The 17,123-nt window shown below is 30.3% G+C and overlaps 1 protein-coding gene across 1 annotated transcript; it reads right to left on the bottom strand.

The window, feature by feature from the left end:
* Positions 1 to 5,742: 5,742 nt before the first annotated feature.
* Positions 5,743 to 11,037, bottom strand: LOC7482833 (potassium transporter 5). The gene is made up of 9 exons (XM_024600494.2): positions 10,841 to 11,037; positions 10,533 to 10,755; positions 9,189 to 9,437; positions 9,049 to 9,087; positions 8,579 to 8,839; positions 8,446 to 8,498; positions 8,029 to 8,143; positions 7,511 to 7,765; positions 5,743 to 7,089 (listed from the first exon to the last, which is right to left on the bottom strand). Exons 1-9 carry the CDS (start codon positions 10,994 to 10,996, stop codon positions 5,993 to 5,995), a joined length of 2,448 nt encoding a protein of 815 aa, XP_024456262.2. The 5' UTR covers positions 10,997 to 11,037; the 3' UTR covers positions 5,743 to 5,992.
* Positions 11,038 to 17,123: the final 6,086 nt, after the last annotated feature.

Below are 17,123 nucleotides of genomic sequence, written 5' to 3'. Positions count from 1 at the left end.
TCTATCTTTATAATTTGTTTTACTTCATCAATTTCAACCCTACTGAACTAAATTATCAACAGAATATGAAGAGTTTACTGTATACAGAGAGAAGTATATTGTTTATAATTCAATTTAATTGGATATTCTTGATGAAATGTGATGAAAAAATAAGTAAATTTGATGAATTTTGTTAAAGGTACTTTATATATATAGTACCTTTTTTTAATTTTAATAATAGAACAATTGAACAATTAAGATTTAAGTTGAATAAGAAAATCTCGGATTCAGATCATAAAAATAATAATAATAAAAAAAATTAAATCCCTGCTATTAAGAAGAAGAGAAATTAAATCCAGCTAACGGAGTTACTGGATTTGCTAAAGTGATCGGTAACATTGAGTCAGGAAAAGGTGTTAATTACGTAATCATTTCTCAATTTTTAGAAGTTAAGAGAAAGACTGATATTAGAGTTTTTTTATTAAATTAAGAGAAAATTTGTTTGATTAGTTAAATAATTTTTATTTTTTAGACTGAAATTTGTATATAATTATGTTTTAAATTTTAATTTTATAAAAAATAAAATAATTTTTTTTTATTTTTTAAAATTTACTTTTAATTTATTTTACATGAAAAAATCATTCATATAATAATTTCAATTAAATATATAATTTTTTAAACTATAATTAAAAATAATTTTTTTATATAAAAACGCTAAACTATATTTTTTCAAAGGGTCGATGTCGTTATCGCTCGTGAATGCTGGAAACGTACAGGGATGTACTTTGGAGCAGCAATTATTAGAAAACTCAAATTATTGCAGTGATTAGTGTATATATGTAATGCTAACTGAAGAACAGCGTGTATTCAATATATTATTTGAATTGAGAAGTCAAGACCCGGCAAATCAACCCCAAAAAAAAAGTATTATTTCCTAATTCAAGACGTCATTGTAGCTTATAAATCTAACAAGCCAACTTTTCATACTTTCTACCACTGCAAAAACAGGGACAATATATATATATATATATATATATATATATATATATATATATATATATATATATATATTATTAGTAAATGAAGCATTATTGCAATAATTGGCAATATTATAGTAGTGTAGCGAAGTCAGAGTCACTTATGTCTTAAAATAAACCTCCCGTGCCATTGGACAACAGGACATCAGAGTTGAGAATTGAAACTGTTCTGTCATAAGCTATCTCTGTGTGTTTGTGTTGACTTGTTGATATTCTTCAATCCATGGGAAACTTCATGAACTGTCAGATTCATGCATCAAGTTGTTAATTTCCTTTTCTTTCTCTCTCATGATTTGCCTTCTTCTATCTTTTCAACTATGCCAAGGTATTAAAAATTAAGTTGGTTATACAAGCTTTACTTCGATAAAAATAAAATAAAAAAATCACCTAAGATTTCACGGACCTGATTAACCTCCCTCATTCGTGCATTATGAATTTTCATATCACCTTATATGAAATTTATGAGTTTTAAGTTTTTTTATGATAATATTAATAATTACTTAATAAATAATTATATATGAACCTACCATACAAAATTTTTTAAAACAAATTACTTGTGAATATCCCATGAGAATAAAGTATTAATTTTTCTATTTTATTTATATTTTTATACAATTTTCTCAAATTAATTATTCTTTTATCATATATAGTCGAATAAAACTATGATTTTTTGTTTTTTAATTGAAATTTCCTTTGCGTGTCGTAATAAGTTTTTATTTAAAAAACTATACTATTAATTAGAATGACATCTGTTTAAAATAATTATCATTTTTTTTCTACCTGCTCTTTCAATATATTCATAGACTAAAATAACAGTCTGTAGACGTTAGTGTTTTACTAAATTCCAACTTTTGGATGTAATTGGTGTCCTTCTTGAACTAGGTTTTTTTTTATTCTTCTTTTAAGATAGTTTCAATGGTTAAAGTTAGTTGGTATAATATTATCATTATGGACCTATTTTGTATTATTATGTTGTGTTGTATTGTATTGTAACTATTGTGTTGTGTTGTTCGATCACTACCACAATCTTTAGATTTACCGATAGAATTTTCCGTTGGTATTTGCACTACCATTCCATTGGTAAAACAATTATCGACGAAATCACCGATGAAAAGTCTCCGTCGATGAATCTTTTGTCGATACTTTTTTGTCAGTCGGTAAGTTCGTTGATAATAATAAAAATTATTACTGATGGATTTACTAACGGAAAAAATGAGCAAAAAAGATATTTCATTCCGTCGGTAATTCCCTCGGAAACAAACCGTATGTAATTCCATCGGTAATTATTTAAAAATATTTAAAAAAAATATGTATTTTACAAAACTATAAAATAATTAAATTAATATTAATCAACACTCTATAATACTCAAAATGCTTGGAAAAAAGAAGAAGAAAATCAACTCAAAAAAATTTGCAACAAATAAATAACACGAAAAAATAAATTCAACTAAAAAAATTCATATGAAAAAAATTTAAAAATCCTATAAATAAATCAACTAAAAATTGATCTCATATGAAAAAAAATCCTACAACAACATTCATACAATTATTAAGAACAAAAACAATTAAAAATAAAATAAAAAACAAATATAGTGAAAAAACACGAAAAAAGAAGAAATATTTTTTTTTTACCTTAATGTAGTTGCAAGTGAAGCTAATAAGAGAAAAAAAACAAATTCATAAAGTATACTAATTAAAAAAAAACAAGAAAGGAGAAGAAGACATACCTGAGCATAGAGGAGAAGAGAAGGAGTTGAGGAGAGAAGAGAAGAAAAAGAAAAAGAAGAAGAAGAAGAAAAAGAAAGGAGACGGATCTGTTGTGAAATTACGGATTCTAGGCTTTTTATTAGGGCTTTTTATTGGGGTGTTTTATCGACGGATAATTAAATATTAATATTTTTCATCATTCCATCGGTGATTCCGTCAGTAAAATTTAATTTAAATTTTGAATTTAATCAAAAATTTTCAGAAACTGCCAACTATCACAGACGACTTTTCAATCCGTTGGTGATTTCGTCTGTAATATTTAATTTAAATTTTTCAAAAAACCGCCAAATAACACTGATGACTTTTCAATCCGTCAGTGATTTTTTCTGTAAAGAACAGTAATTAACAGTGCAATTGGAAAGTGAATAGTTCTAGAGCTCTCTGTAAAATACCGACGAAATATTCCGTCGGTGATTCTCTTTGTAATTAACATGATGAATAGTGTTACCAATGATTTTACTGTAAAATTCCGTCGGTAAAAATGGCACGTCATCATTTTTTTTTGCTTTATTTTAATTTTTTCCCCCACTGTAATTCCCTCGGTAAATACTGAGAGAATATTTCTGTCGGTAAAATCCATTGGCAATTTACCAACGAAAATATTCCCTTGATATTTCTGTTTGTATTTATCGATTTTCTGGTAGTGGATGTTATGTTGTGGGGTAAAAATAATATTTAGGCAGCAATTTTTTTCTTTCTATTTTTACTCTTTTTCACATGTACTTTTTCTCCATGTTCCCTACGATAACTATGAAAAAAAATATAAATTGGGGACCATATAAGGATGAGGCAAAGAATGATTTTGTTTGAGGCATTTGTTTGTCTAGCGCCTTTTTGGCAATTTTTGCCTTAAGGATTTGGCAAATCTCATTTTTGAAAATGATCCCTGTTGTTTGCTGTTTTTTTTTTTTTCAATCCAAAATTTTATTTTATTTATTATTTTGTCCTTATATTTGGGAAAGAGAGAGAAACTAGTTAGAAAACTATGAAGGAGAAAGAGTTGTCAGCTAAGGCCATATTATAGTGAAAAAACAAAAATTCTTAATGTAAATGAGTTTTATGCTATTGATGAGAGTTATCTTAAAGTGGTTTTTTTTACAAAGAGTAGATTGAGATTTCATAATTTATTTAAATTCAGGTTCATTTTTTATTTTCTAATAGACTCCGTTTGTTTGCTGGAAAGTTGTTTCTTTTTGGAAAGTGAATTATGGGAAAGTGAATTATTTTTCAATGTTTGGTAGTGTAATGAAAAATAAGTTAGAAAACATTTTCTAGTGTTTGATTATGTCATGAAAAATTAGCTGGAAAATAGCTTATAATTTTTTCAAGTTTATTAAAATAACGAGGAATAAATCTTACAAATTAAAAAGTTGAAAGAGAATGAAATTGAAAAAAATATAATTTCATAAATTATCACAAATAAAATAAATAATAAACAAAATAATAAAGATCAAATCTAACAAATAAAAAAACTAAAAGATGAAGAAATTAAAATAATAATAATTACCATTTCATAAATTATTTCAAATAAAATAAGTAACAATCAAAAGAATGAGGAACAAATTTGATAGATAAAAAATTTAAATTAAAAAATGATAAGGGAAAAGCAAATAGCAATTATAAAAATGAGGACCAAAGTTAATATAAAAATGAAATTGAAAAAAATATTTAAAACAAAATATATATAGCAATCAAAAGTTTGAGGATCAAATTTGATATAATCAGCAAATAATATGACATTTCTAAATTTCTCACAACTTCCGGAAAGTGTTTTCCGTCCAAAATAAAAGGAAACACTTTCTTGGAAACTAACTTAAATTTTTCTTTGACTGAAAAATGTTTTCCGTCGACCAACTTTTCTAATGACAAATAAACACTGAAAAGTTTGGAAAGTAGTTTCCAGGAAACCACTTTCCATCAAACAAACACCCCCTAAATGTTATTTAATACTAGGTTTATTAAAGTCTCTATATGTTTTTTTTTAGATATTTTAAAGTAGGAAATGAGTTTAAAAATGGTTTTTCAAGGTCATTGCAGTTGGAAGCTTGAATTTTCAGCAACCTTGGATAGCTGAAATCAGACCATAGAAGACACTTCGTCTAGTTGTTTTAAAAGAAATTGGACGCATGATGCTTTATTTGACTAACTTAACAAAAAAAAAGGGACATGCATTTTGTCCTGCTTTTTATTTGGGACACTAGCAACTTAGCAAGCATAGCTGACTCGTCCTGGGCTCTTTTAAGAAGGTTTTTATTTTAAAAAATAAAAAAAAACAACTAAAGTTATTTTTTAAAAATTATTTCATTAAATGTCATTTTAAATTTATTATCAAATAAAATTATAATATTTTTCTTATAATATTAACATACACTCTTTTTATACAACACTTCATGATTTGTTTTATCAAAATTAATTATAATTGAATAAATTAAATTATATTTGATATTTTATTTTATTAGATATCAATCAATTCAATATTAATTTTTCAATGATATTATCGCCTTTTCTTTTTTATGATGTTAGCGATAATTTTGTTAATTATTTTTTTTATGGTCTTGCTATGCATTTTTTCTTATGTTAGTGGCTGTGAAAATTATATAAAAATAAATTTTAATTTATTATAATTATCACAAACACTCTTCTTTAAATTTTTTTTACTTTTTGTTTGATGAATTATGGTTCTTATGAAAAAAATATATTTTTCAGTAAAAAAACAAGAGATATCACATGAATCATTAAATTAAGATGTTTTTGAAAATTGAAATACTTTTATACTTCATGATATTATTCATTGTCTTTTATGTGGATATTTTTTTACAATAATATAATTAGTTAAAAAATTAAATGCCACCAACACATGAAAATCTTTTTTTCACATTAAAATAAATTTCGGCGTGTGGCACTGACACCAATCTAGCTTTTTTAAAAAAAAATTTCGTCATCTGTAAGCTAGTTCAACTGTACCAATCACCATGCCTATTATTAACAATCTACTGTTGCTAATAAAAGTCAAGAGTTTGTTAAGATATCTTTAGATTCGCAACATGTTTTTATCAAGAACACCAGTACAACAACAAACCAACGCCTAGCAGACCCGCCATGAACTGCTTTTCCTTTTTAGGTACAAGATCCTTCGTCTTGCTAAGAAGCAGACGGCAGCAAACAACAGGGCAACTATAATTAAGCAGACCAGCATTTTCTTAATTATATCATACTTCATATGTCATTCCAACCCTGAGAAGTCTGGTTCGAGGGATCGCCAGAACTGTCTGCCCTTGTCTGAAGTTTTTCCTTAGAAAACTATACCCATAATCAACAACTAGTTTCTTGAACCAGGATGATTCTGGTTTTGCCACCACTTCGGCTTCTCCTATGAGATAAATCACGCCTTTCTCCATTGCTTTCTGCACAAACTGCATCTCTTCTTCGGCACCTTGTGGGACAGCGGCATGTATCATTCCACCAGAAGAATTTGCTGATTTAATCCCATTCACTGACTGATTGGAACGTGATGATGCATTGATTGATTGAATGGAAACTGAAGAAATAAGGGGTGGATTAGGCTGCTGTGGCGATTCTTCAACATGAACAGCTGCATATCCTTTGGTTTTTCCATCTTTCACTGCTAGTAGAGTGGAATGTTGGATGTTATCTTCTTCTGGTGCTGATTCGTTGTTGCCTCCTTCACGAATGAAGTGTTCATGGCGGATGAATTCTTTCAAGTTTTCAACCAACTGGCGTTCAAATTCGTGGGGCTCCTCAATGGAATCTTTATATCCATACCTCACGATACAACGGAACATCCTGTATTCTCTTGGCTCAACTTGTCGGAACAAGAACCGCTCCTCAAGTGCCACTTTAGTTATTGGAATAGACTTAATTGAAACAAACACTATAACCGAGTGTGTGGAAGGTATGTTGGAAATGAAGTGAGGGAATATTGGAGGAATGCCCTGCACAAGCTCAGAGTACAGAAGTCCTATTCCTGGTAGCCGGTTTATATCTGTTCTTTCCGCCAGATCTCTGACATATTCTCTAGAAACCTTGTTCTGAAGCTCATAGATGTACCTCTCTCTGTGCACATAATGCCATATCCCCATTGATATCATTAGGATAAGTGAAAATGCCAGTGGAAAGTACCCACCTTGTTTAAATTTGTATAGGACAGATGATAAATACACGGCCTCTATAGCACCAAATCCGAAGAAGAAGAGAGCAATCCACCAAATCCTTGTCTTCCATATAACTAACATTATGAGTGTAACCAAACAAGTTGTGATTACCATAACAGCAACCACAGCAATTCCTGCATTCAGAGAATTTCACCACAGCAATTACACTAGTGGTAGAGACCAATACGGCATTCAAATATTAGTTCTCCCTTGAACTATCGTTACTTTAAGATAGAGATAAATTTTGGATTGTGCGAACCAAATCAATTTTGAAATGTCTATTTGTTCCCAATCGTTACTTTACTGAACCAATTGTACTTGATTCTGAGAGGCAAGTCATCATTAACCACAACCTTGAAGTGTTTCCTCATGATACTTTATTTCATAGTCATTTGTTCCCAACCCATCTGTGAATGTAAATCCTATACAAAGTGGGTCGATAATTTCAATGAGTTTTGTTGGTTATATAGGAATTCTTCAACCCGAGAATTAAGATTAATAAATTCTTCAGTAAAATAAATAGAGCTTTCAAGTTTGAAGATCCTAGGAGCTTACCATATGCATTGCCGATCTTTACAGTAGTCTTGAATGCAAAACAGACGACAACGCAGGCAACCATGAGCAAGTAGTTGACCTCAGGTATGTAAACTTGACCCTCGTACTTTGCAGAAGTGTGAACAACTTTGACTCTAGGAAAACAACCAAGACTCAGGGATTGAGAGATGATTGCAAACGCTCCTGATATCATGGCTTGGCTAGCAATAATTGCAGCAGCTACAGCAATAACAAATGTCGGCCAATACAATGGATCTGCATGCCAGTTAAAATAAACAACTCAAATCAGTTAATGTTTTTTTTCCTGATAAATGATAAAGAAAAATCGGATCATTTCTCGATAAAGTCGATGCTTATATTTCTTAGTACCATTCCAATTTCATCGAATATCCTAGAGAGGACAGTTGTTTTATGCTGCAAGTTTTGTATGTGCTGTAGTTATGTATAAAGTATTTTAGCTACACCAAGAAGTAATTTGACATGGTTGCAGTAGTTTTTTCCTACTCATCAGGAAATACCTGGAATAGACTTGTAGAAGGTATCAGACACGTCAACTTTGAATTTGGTGAGGTATGCGGCTTGCCCACTATATGCAGCTACTAGTGCCGGAAAAACGATGCTGGAAAAACTAATCTGCATAGGAGTAGAAAAGAGGAGGCGGTTGTAACCTTAAATTGGCAAAATAGTGGAGTCTAACAAGTAGAATACATCACACAAGTATTATATAAACAGTCTGGTAATCATGATTAAGGCAACACCGACTATGAATCATGAGTTTGTAGCACAAGGACATGGTCCGTGATTCAATTAATTAATCATTGTAAGTTTGGGTGCTTGCTTGGTGTCCTCTCATGTACAATTGTGGACCATTCTAAGCATTCTTGGATAGCTAAAACCGAGAGGTGAAAGAAATTTGGAAATGCACAGACACTCACTTGGATCGCTCGCACGTTGAAGTGACCCAGATCAGCAAACATAGCTTCCGTTCCTGTCACCTAATCAGTTAGAGACAAAAAGTATACATGCCGTCTAAAAATACACGACTCAATCTGCGAAACTCTTACTCACCTGTTATGCAGAGAACTATTCCGCCAAGTGAAATCCATCCTTGCTTACCATTTCTTTTGAAGTAATCAATCATGTATTTTGGATTGAAAGCACGTAGTACACCGATTTCATATTTGAACAAATTATAAAGACCGATTCCAGTGATGAATGAAAACCACAACAAGATAACTGGAGCAAATGCAAAGCCCACTTTATCGGTGCCCAGTCTTTGAACAGAGAATAGAACAATCAAGATTGCTATTGAAATGCCTACAACAGCATCTGCACGTATAATTAAACAAGCTTAACGTTGTTGAAAGAAGTAGTCCTTGATAATAATTATCACCCAAATGCTAAAAAATTAAGACCAGTAGTATTAGTGAAGTTAATTATAAAGCGTGTGATGGAAGAAAATTAAATTCTGCATGTTTTGAAGATCATGTATATTTTCTCTCGCTCTCCCTCTCTCTATGAGCTATGCATAATAGTACCTTTTCCAAGAGACTTGATCCCACTCACAGCTGAAAGAACTGCAAAAGAAAATTTGTTAATCTTACAAGTCAGTATTTCTCTGAAGTACAGTTACTAATATGCTCAGATAAGCTGAAAACATAGTTGGCTGCAGAAAAACCTGAAATGCATGGAGTGAGGACACCGTCTCCAATAACCATGGAAGTTCCTAGGATGGTGATTAGGAAAAGTATGATTTTAATTGTTTTACTACTTTCCATCTTCTCTTTGATCATGTGAGCACGCCTCAACTGATTGGATGGTGTGTCGAGTCTGTAGTTGGAGAGCTGGTGGTCCTCTGGCTGGTCATTTGGAATTAAGCTCACCTTCGCAGATCGGCATATCAATGAATAGAGTGCAAATGTTCCACCTGTTAAAGGGTACAGCTACTCGTGATCGAATGATAACTAGGTTTACCGAAACGTAAATGGACTTCCTAGCTAGCCATGTAAAACAGTTTTTTGGATAGAAAAAATATTTGATAAATAATCTACGACAATTAATTTACAGAAATTAACATGTGTAAGAACAGATTATGAAAGCATCCATTCCCTCGCTTCCATGATTATATATTCAAAAACAGCCGTTTATTTTGAAGCACAAAAAAACTAAATAAACCCAAAATAAAAAAAAATTATAATAGTGATCAAATTTTATTTGCATAACTCCGTTAAGTATACGAAGTTCTGCTTAAAAAAACGTTGAAGGTAGATACTCCAGTCCTAAATCCCCTACGATATTACTTCTATAGCTATTTGATCAACATGATACTTATTAATTATTGAAATCGTCAGGTTTTTAATGAATAACTGACAGCCAAAAAAAAATATTAGCAAGGCAAGCCTCTAGTAAACAAATAGCACTTGTCTACATGAATACACCACACACACACGCGTATACTTACTGATTTATACACATCTTCTATAGTACACTCATTTATAAACAAATAACACCTTATTTTTTGTTTTTATTCGACGGTATGAACGACTTTTTGAGAAAAACATAATAGAATACCAAGTAGGCCAATAAACTAACGGCACTTGACAAATAAATAATAAAAAATATACTGTTATATGATCAAGTCATGCATACATGTCATCTTAGTACATTGATTCGTTAATCGGAATCTACACAAATAACATATACATGGCATGCATCACATAATTAGGTGCCTTCCGTTTTCCGTTCCTTTAATATATCCGGTGACGGGAAATACTATAAATAAAGTTCAGATTCATACATTTCCTTAATTTCCATGAAAAAACCCCAGCTAATTCTATGAGGAAATGAACTAAATATATAGTGTTCCAAAGTGAATACTGTCGTTTTATCACAAACTTTGACAGAGACAGATGACAAAGATCATGTCAGAAAACACTTAGAGTTGTATATATATGGTTAAGCAGCCAAGATTTAACTTCAATGATTTGGGGATCTTATATTAATGAGATTTCGGTTAGCTTACCATCACCGTTGTCGTTGGCCCGCAGAACAATGAAGACGTACTTAAGCATAGGCACCAGCACAATGGTGTAGATTATTAGGGACAATACCCCAAGAATGTCTTCGTCATGGTTAATACCCTCGGTGAAAGTGCTTGCATATACGTAAAGCGGAGAAGTTCCTATATCTCCATATACTATTCCAATGCTCTGAAATGCCAAACTCAACGTCCTCTTCCAATCAGTCTGCACATTTTTACGCATATAACAGAGGTTAAATAATTAACGAGGATTTCTGAATGGCATATATTATAAAGCACAAGTAAATGACCTTAGAGGTGTGGGCACCGTGGCTGTGAGACATGGAAACTCTACCAGCCTCCAGGTTGAGTGAGTCGACGCGACGCAGGTTTCCCCATGATATCTTTCGACCTTTCAGCTTATTTTCCACCTTTGTTTCTTCTTCGATTAACTCTTGCTCCGACATCCTCCTTAACTGCTGTGTTTCTGTGAAGCTGCTCAGCTTCTTGGATTTATAGGCGTACTGAAATCAGAGATGATAATTAATTAATTCACCATTATTCCAATGATTCCTTCCAAATTCTAGATTGTGAGGTCAGAAATTAATGTATTAATCATTATTCTAATGAGCCCTTCCAATGCCACTTTCAAGTCTCATTCAGTAGAGACGTGTCGGATAGCTAGATCCTAGTGGTATATATTATTATTTTCATTTCACCCCAATGATTTAATTTATACTAATATTGAAGTCAAATACTGCATATGATGATGATTTATTTTATCAACCATTCCACAATACTCCTCGCTTGACACAATAATGAGTTTTTGGTTTCCATTTTTCTAATTACGAAAAAAGAAGAACAAAAGAATACAAGCATAAACAAATTAACGTGCCGAGCATGCAAGTCACGGCATAATTAATGGCTGTTCAATTATGATTTTAACTTGAAGTACATGTAGTATGGTTTAATATTAATTAAAAAATAATATAATAGAGATTGCTATTAATTACTAAATGAAAGAGAAAATGCATTCCTTATTAGATGTATTGAATTCTATGAATACAAGGGATTTATTACACTATTATGATATTAATATTGGAAATATAATCAAGGAGATTTCTATTATAATTTTACAGATATATAGACACATATAAAGTCTGTGGAATCAAGCCTAAGATAAGATAATTATGGGGTAATTATAATCATCTAATATACTTTGACTAACTATTTTGTAATTTTCCTTTTCAAAATTGGATTTGAATTATTTTAGAATACAAAACTGACATAAGCAAGTATTTAAATAAGAGTTTTCGATTATTTCTTTGCGAGGAGAGTCACGACAGTAGCACAATAATTTTTGCATGTAAAATTAATGAAAAGAGGTCTCTATAAATAAAAATTATTTTATTTTAATTTCTGAAAAATTAAAATTTGAATATCACACATGTGAAGCCGTGGTAAGAAAACTAATATATGAAAAAAGTTGATTTTTTTTTTAAATATCAAATATGAACTTATCATTCTATAAAGATCGATTGTAATAAAACTCCACGGTTTCTTTTATTATTAAGAATGGACTTAGTGATCATTAATTTTTAATGATTAAAGAAAGAAGTTATATAACAATGTATTCAACTTTTATTTATTTTTTCACATTTCTTTTTCAACAATTATATTTAGTGCATGAGTATTAAAATACGTTTAGCTTTATTCAAATTTTATTCCTATATAGCATTTTATTAGATTTAAACTCTTGAATTGTTTTTCATTTTCCTAGTAATGATTTTTACATTTTAATTTTTATTGATACACATGCTAATAAAGGAACACTTACTCGAAGGTGTATTTTTAAATTATACACACACACACACACGCTTGTGTGATCCTAATTATCACGGCACGCGTAATGTCAAGAACGACAGGTTTGTCTTCTGAGATAGTGTTAAAAAGAGGGGTTTTGGGGTAATTATAAACTGTATTGTTATTTGATTGTTTCTTTAGATCGTGTTTCTGTCTATTGGTTATCTAAAGTTCAAAGTAAATCTCCTTTCGTGAGGAAGTCTTTACCTTATTGGATTAAAGCTTAACTATTTTAAGGTCTAAATTTTAGCCTCATATTTATTTCCTGAATATAATAATTCCTAACATTCCAAACAGAATAATTGTGATGGTTTTTTTTTTTTGTATTTTGGACAAACTCTAATGAATAATCATAAACTGATTACGATATCTATTTTTACATTTTTAAAACATAATAAAAATGCGATTTTATCTTTTTTGAAAATATGCATGAAAACTTTTAGGATTTGGTTGTATGCATGAAGACAAAAACATATTTTTTTGAAAGACAAAATTAATTTGATTTTTTTCTGAATTTTTTATTTTTTTTAATTTTCGAAGAAAATCAGATATTTTTAATATCAATTTTGTATCTTATAGTGTAAGTCTACAACTCAATATTATGCAAAATTGTTGGAAAAACATGCGGGGACCCTGCCCAACCATTCGGGATGGGCTAAAATAGATCAAACTTGGTTTGATTAGGTCGACTGACAGCCCAACAACCTTTTTCCTTTTTTAAAAAAATATTGGGCTGGACCCGGCCCAACATTGGTTCTGCATGCAAATGACTGTCAAATTTGTAGTCGGGGAGGGGGGGGAGAAAGCTACCTGCCGTAAGGGGTGGCTAATTGGTGGTGCTGGGGAAGCCCAACGTGTAACTGGTGGTGGCAACGATAACGAAGGCATGGTGGAAGAAGAGGGCTGGCGGAGAAGAAAAAAACTAGGAAACAAATGATTTTTGGCCAACTTAGCACCCAAATTTGTCCTCCCTCAATGCTTGAAATCCAACCTTATTTATATAAGGTGGAAGAGGGATACTTTTTCTTTATTAGAAACAACTCTTGGCCCTTAATTCAACCAATAAGGATCATAATTGTTGACTCAAAGATGCAATCATGAACTAAAAAAGGTAGCAGCTAAAGACTGCATGAGTTGGGCCCTTTGGGGTGGTGTCGTGGTAACTGTGATGTCAATCAACCGGAAAGAACCATATCGAGGTGTAGTCAAATGTCAGGTTATCATGATGGTGTATGTTTTGTCAAATTTGATGAAGAGATGAAGCATTAAATGCACCTAAAAAGTAGTCACCTAAGTAGTCTTTTTCAGGCAAAAGAAGAAGAAGATGAATAGTAACCAGGCGATGTGTTGTCTGGTCTGTCTTTTTTTCTTACTGTTTGGGTAAAAAACAATGTCGTTTTGGACAAAACACGCCGTTTTATTTAAATAAAACGGTGTTGTTAGGATTTTATAGTTTTAATTTATAGATTTGGCAAAAGTCCAATTTAGTCTTTTGGCTTTTGATTCCTTTAATTGCACCCCTAATTGACATAAAATTTTTAATTTTATGTAATTTTACCCTTGTCGAACTTCAACACCAGCCCTGAATTTCAACACCTTTTTTTATTTTAGTCCTTGGTTTTGAATTTATGCAAATCGACCCTCAATTGACAATTAAACTTTCAAATCTCTTCAATTTCACCCGGAATATCAATCAATTTAATCCCTAGAGTTTGGTGCCTTTTTCACAAAGGTCATTAACTGTGAATTTCTTCAATTTAGCCCCCAATTGACCCTAAATTTCAATTGTTTTTGCAATTTTACCCCTGATTTGAACCGATTGACTTTATAAAAATTTAGTTTGGTCCTCTAAAATTTCAAAATTTTAAATTAAGTTCAAATTGGATCTCAAACTTAATTTTTCACCAATTAAGTCCCTAATAAAATTAATTTGACCAATTTAAAGTATAATAAAGTCTTTGCACTTAATTACATCCTTTAATTTGACCCAAATTAATTCTTAAGCATAATTAAAATTTTAATTTGGCTCATAATTAAATCAAATTGGCCTATTAAGAACCTAATTATATCACTGGATTTAATTTTTATGCAGATTCATCTAATAATCATTTAATTTAACCTTGAATCTGTATTATCTTTTCAGTCTTGGGTATAACGGGATGTAATTATGCTCTAAATTTATCCCAAATTTTAGCATGACTTTTTTGTATGTATTTGGAATCTTTTTCGGTTAGCTTTTGTCATATCACCAGTTCTCTTGCTATTATTATTTATTTTTTATTTAAAAAAGGATAAATTGTAGGGGATAATCCAAAAATAACACTAATACTGGAGAACAAAACAACGTGTATTCAATATATTATTTGAATTGAGAAGTCAAGACCCGGCAAATCAACCCCAAAAAAAAAGTATTATTTCCTAATTCAAGACGTCATTGTAGCTTATAAATCTAACAAGCCAACTTTTCATACTTTCTACCACTGCAAAAACAGGGACAATATATATATATATATATATATATTATTAGTAAATGAAGCATTATTGCAATAATTGGCAATATTATAGTAGTGTAACGAAGTCAGAGTCACTTATGTCTTAAAATAAACCTCCCGTGCCATTGGACAACAGGACATCAGAGTTGAGAATTGAAACTGTTCTGTCTAAGCTATCTCTGTGTGTGTGTTGACTTGTTGATATTCTTCAATCCATGGGAAACTTCATGAACTGTCAGATTCATGCATCAAGTTGTTAATTTCCTTTTCTTTCTCTCTCATGATTTGCCTTCTTCTATCTTTTCAACTATGCCAAGGTATTAAAAATTAAGTTTGTTATACAAGCTTTACTTCGATAAAAAAATAAAAAAAAATAATCACCTAAGATTTCACGGACCTGATTAACCTCCCTCATTCGTGCATTATGAATTTTCATATCACCTTATATGAAATTTATGAGTTTTAAGTTTTTTTATGATAATATTAATAATTACTTAATAAATAATTATATATGAACCTACCATACAAAATTTTTTAAAACAAATTACTTGTGAATATCCCATGAGAATAAAGTATTAATTTTTCTATTTTATTTATATTTTTATACAATTTTCTCAAATTAATTATTCTTTTATCATATATAGTCGAATAAAACTATGATTTTTTGTTTTTTAATTGAAATTTCCAAAAAACTATACTATTAATTAGAAAGACATCTGTTTAAAATAATTATCATTTTTTTTTCTACCTGCTCTTTCAATATATTCATAGACTAAAATAACAGTCTGTAGACGTTAGTGTTTTACTAAATTCCAACTTTTGGATGTAATTGGTGTCCTTCTTGAACTAGGTTTTTTTTTTATTCTTCTTTTAAGATAGTTTCAATGGTTAAAGTTAGTTGGTATAATATTATCATTATGGACCTATTTTGTATTATTATGTTGTGTTGTATTGTATTGTGACTATTGTGTTGTGTTGTTCGATAACTACCACAATCTTTAGATTTACCAATAGAATTTTTTGTTGGTATTTGCACTACCATTTCATTGGTAAAACAATTACCGACGAAATCACCGATGGAAAGTCTCCGTCGATGAATCTTTTATCGATACTTTTTTGTCTGTCGGTAAGTTCGTTGATAATAAAAAAAATTATTACTGATGGATCTACTAACGAAAAAAATGAGCAAAAAAAATATTTCATTCCGTCGGTAATTCCCTCGGAAACAAACCGTATGTAATTCTATCGGTAATTATTTTTTTAAAATAATAATATATATATTATTAGTAAATGAAACATTATTGCAATAATTGGCAATATTATAGTAGTGTAGCGAAGTCAGAGTCACTTATGTCTTAAAATAAACCACCCGTGCCGTTGGACAACAGGACATCAGAGTTGAGAATTGAAACTTGCAATTCATGAAGATGGGCGGTTCTGTCATAAGCTATCTCTGTGTGTGTGTTGACTTGTTGATATTCTGCCATTCATGCCAATTAAAGGTGCATCCATGGGAAACTTCATGAACTGTCAGATTCATGCATCAAGCTGTTAATTTCCTTTTCTTTATCTCTCATGATTTGTCTTCTTCTATATTTTCAACTATGCCAAGGTATTAAAAATTAAGTTTGTTATACAAGCTTTATTTCTAAAAAAAAAAAAATCACCTAAGATTTCTCGGACTCATTCGTGCATTATGAATTTTCATATCACCTTACATGAAATTTATGAGTTTTAAGTTTTTTTATGATAATTTAACAATTACTTTATTAATAATTATATATGAATCTACCATGCAAAAAAAAAAATTAAAACAAATTACTTGTCAATATCCAATAAGAATGAAATATTTAATTTTCTATTTTAGTTATTATTTTCTCAAACTAATTATTCTTTTATCACAAATAGTTGTATAAAATTATTTGCTTCGAAACTATACTATTAATATTATTGTGTTGTGTTGTGTTGTACTGTGACTGACTATTTTGTTGCGTTGTTCGATGTTATGCTGTGGGATAAAAATAATATTTAGTAATTAATTACTATTTTACGCATAGAAATAGTTTAAAATATAAAACGATCTATAATTAAGAACTCGGCTAAAAATATTTTAACAGATTTTAAATAATTCATGACTTCTTAAACTAAAGCAACTTGTGTTCATAGTTTTTATGAAATAATTATTAAGTTAGAAAAGTTGAATAAAGCAATAATATATATAGACACATCATTGCAATAA

Source organism: Populus trichocarpa, chromosome 1 (assembly GCF_000002775.5).
Source record: "Populus trichocarpa isolate Nisqually-1 chromosome 1, P.trichocarpa_v4.1, whole genome shotgun sequence".
Lineage (NCBI taxonomy): Eukaryota > Viridiplantae > Streptophyta > Magnoliopsida > Malpighiales > Salicaceae > Populus > Populus trichocarpa.
The sequence above is the reverse complement of the archived record's forward strand: the minus strand, read 5'-3'. Positions and strand labels throughout refer to the sequence as shown.

Coding starts and splice junctions, on each gene's coding strand:
- LOC7482833 (XM_024600494.2), bottom strand. CDS start 10,996: ATGTCGGAGCAAGAGTTAATCGAAGAAGAAACAAAGGTGGAAAATAAG. Junction 9,438..10,532: donor GGCCAACGACAACGGTGATG/GTAAGCTAACCG, acceptor ACCCTTTAACAG/GTGGAACATTTGCACTCTAT. Junction 9,088..9,188: donor CCTCACTCCATGCATTTCAG/GTTTTTCTGCAG, acceptor TTTCTTTTGCAG/TTCTTTCAGCTGTGAGTGGG.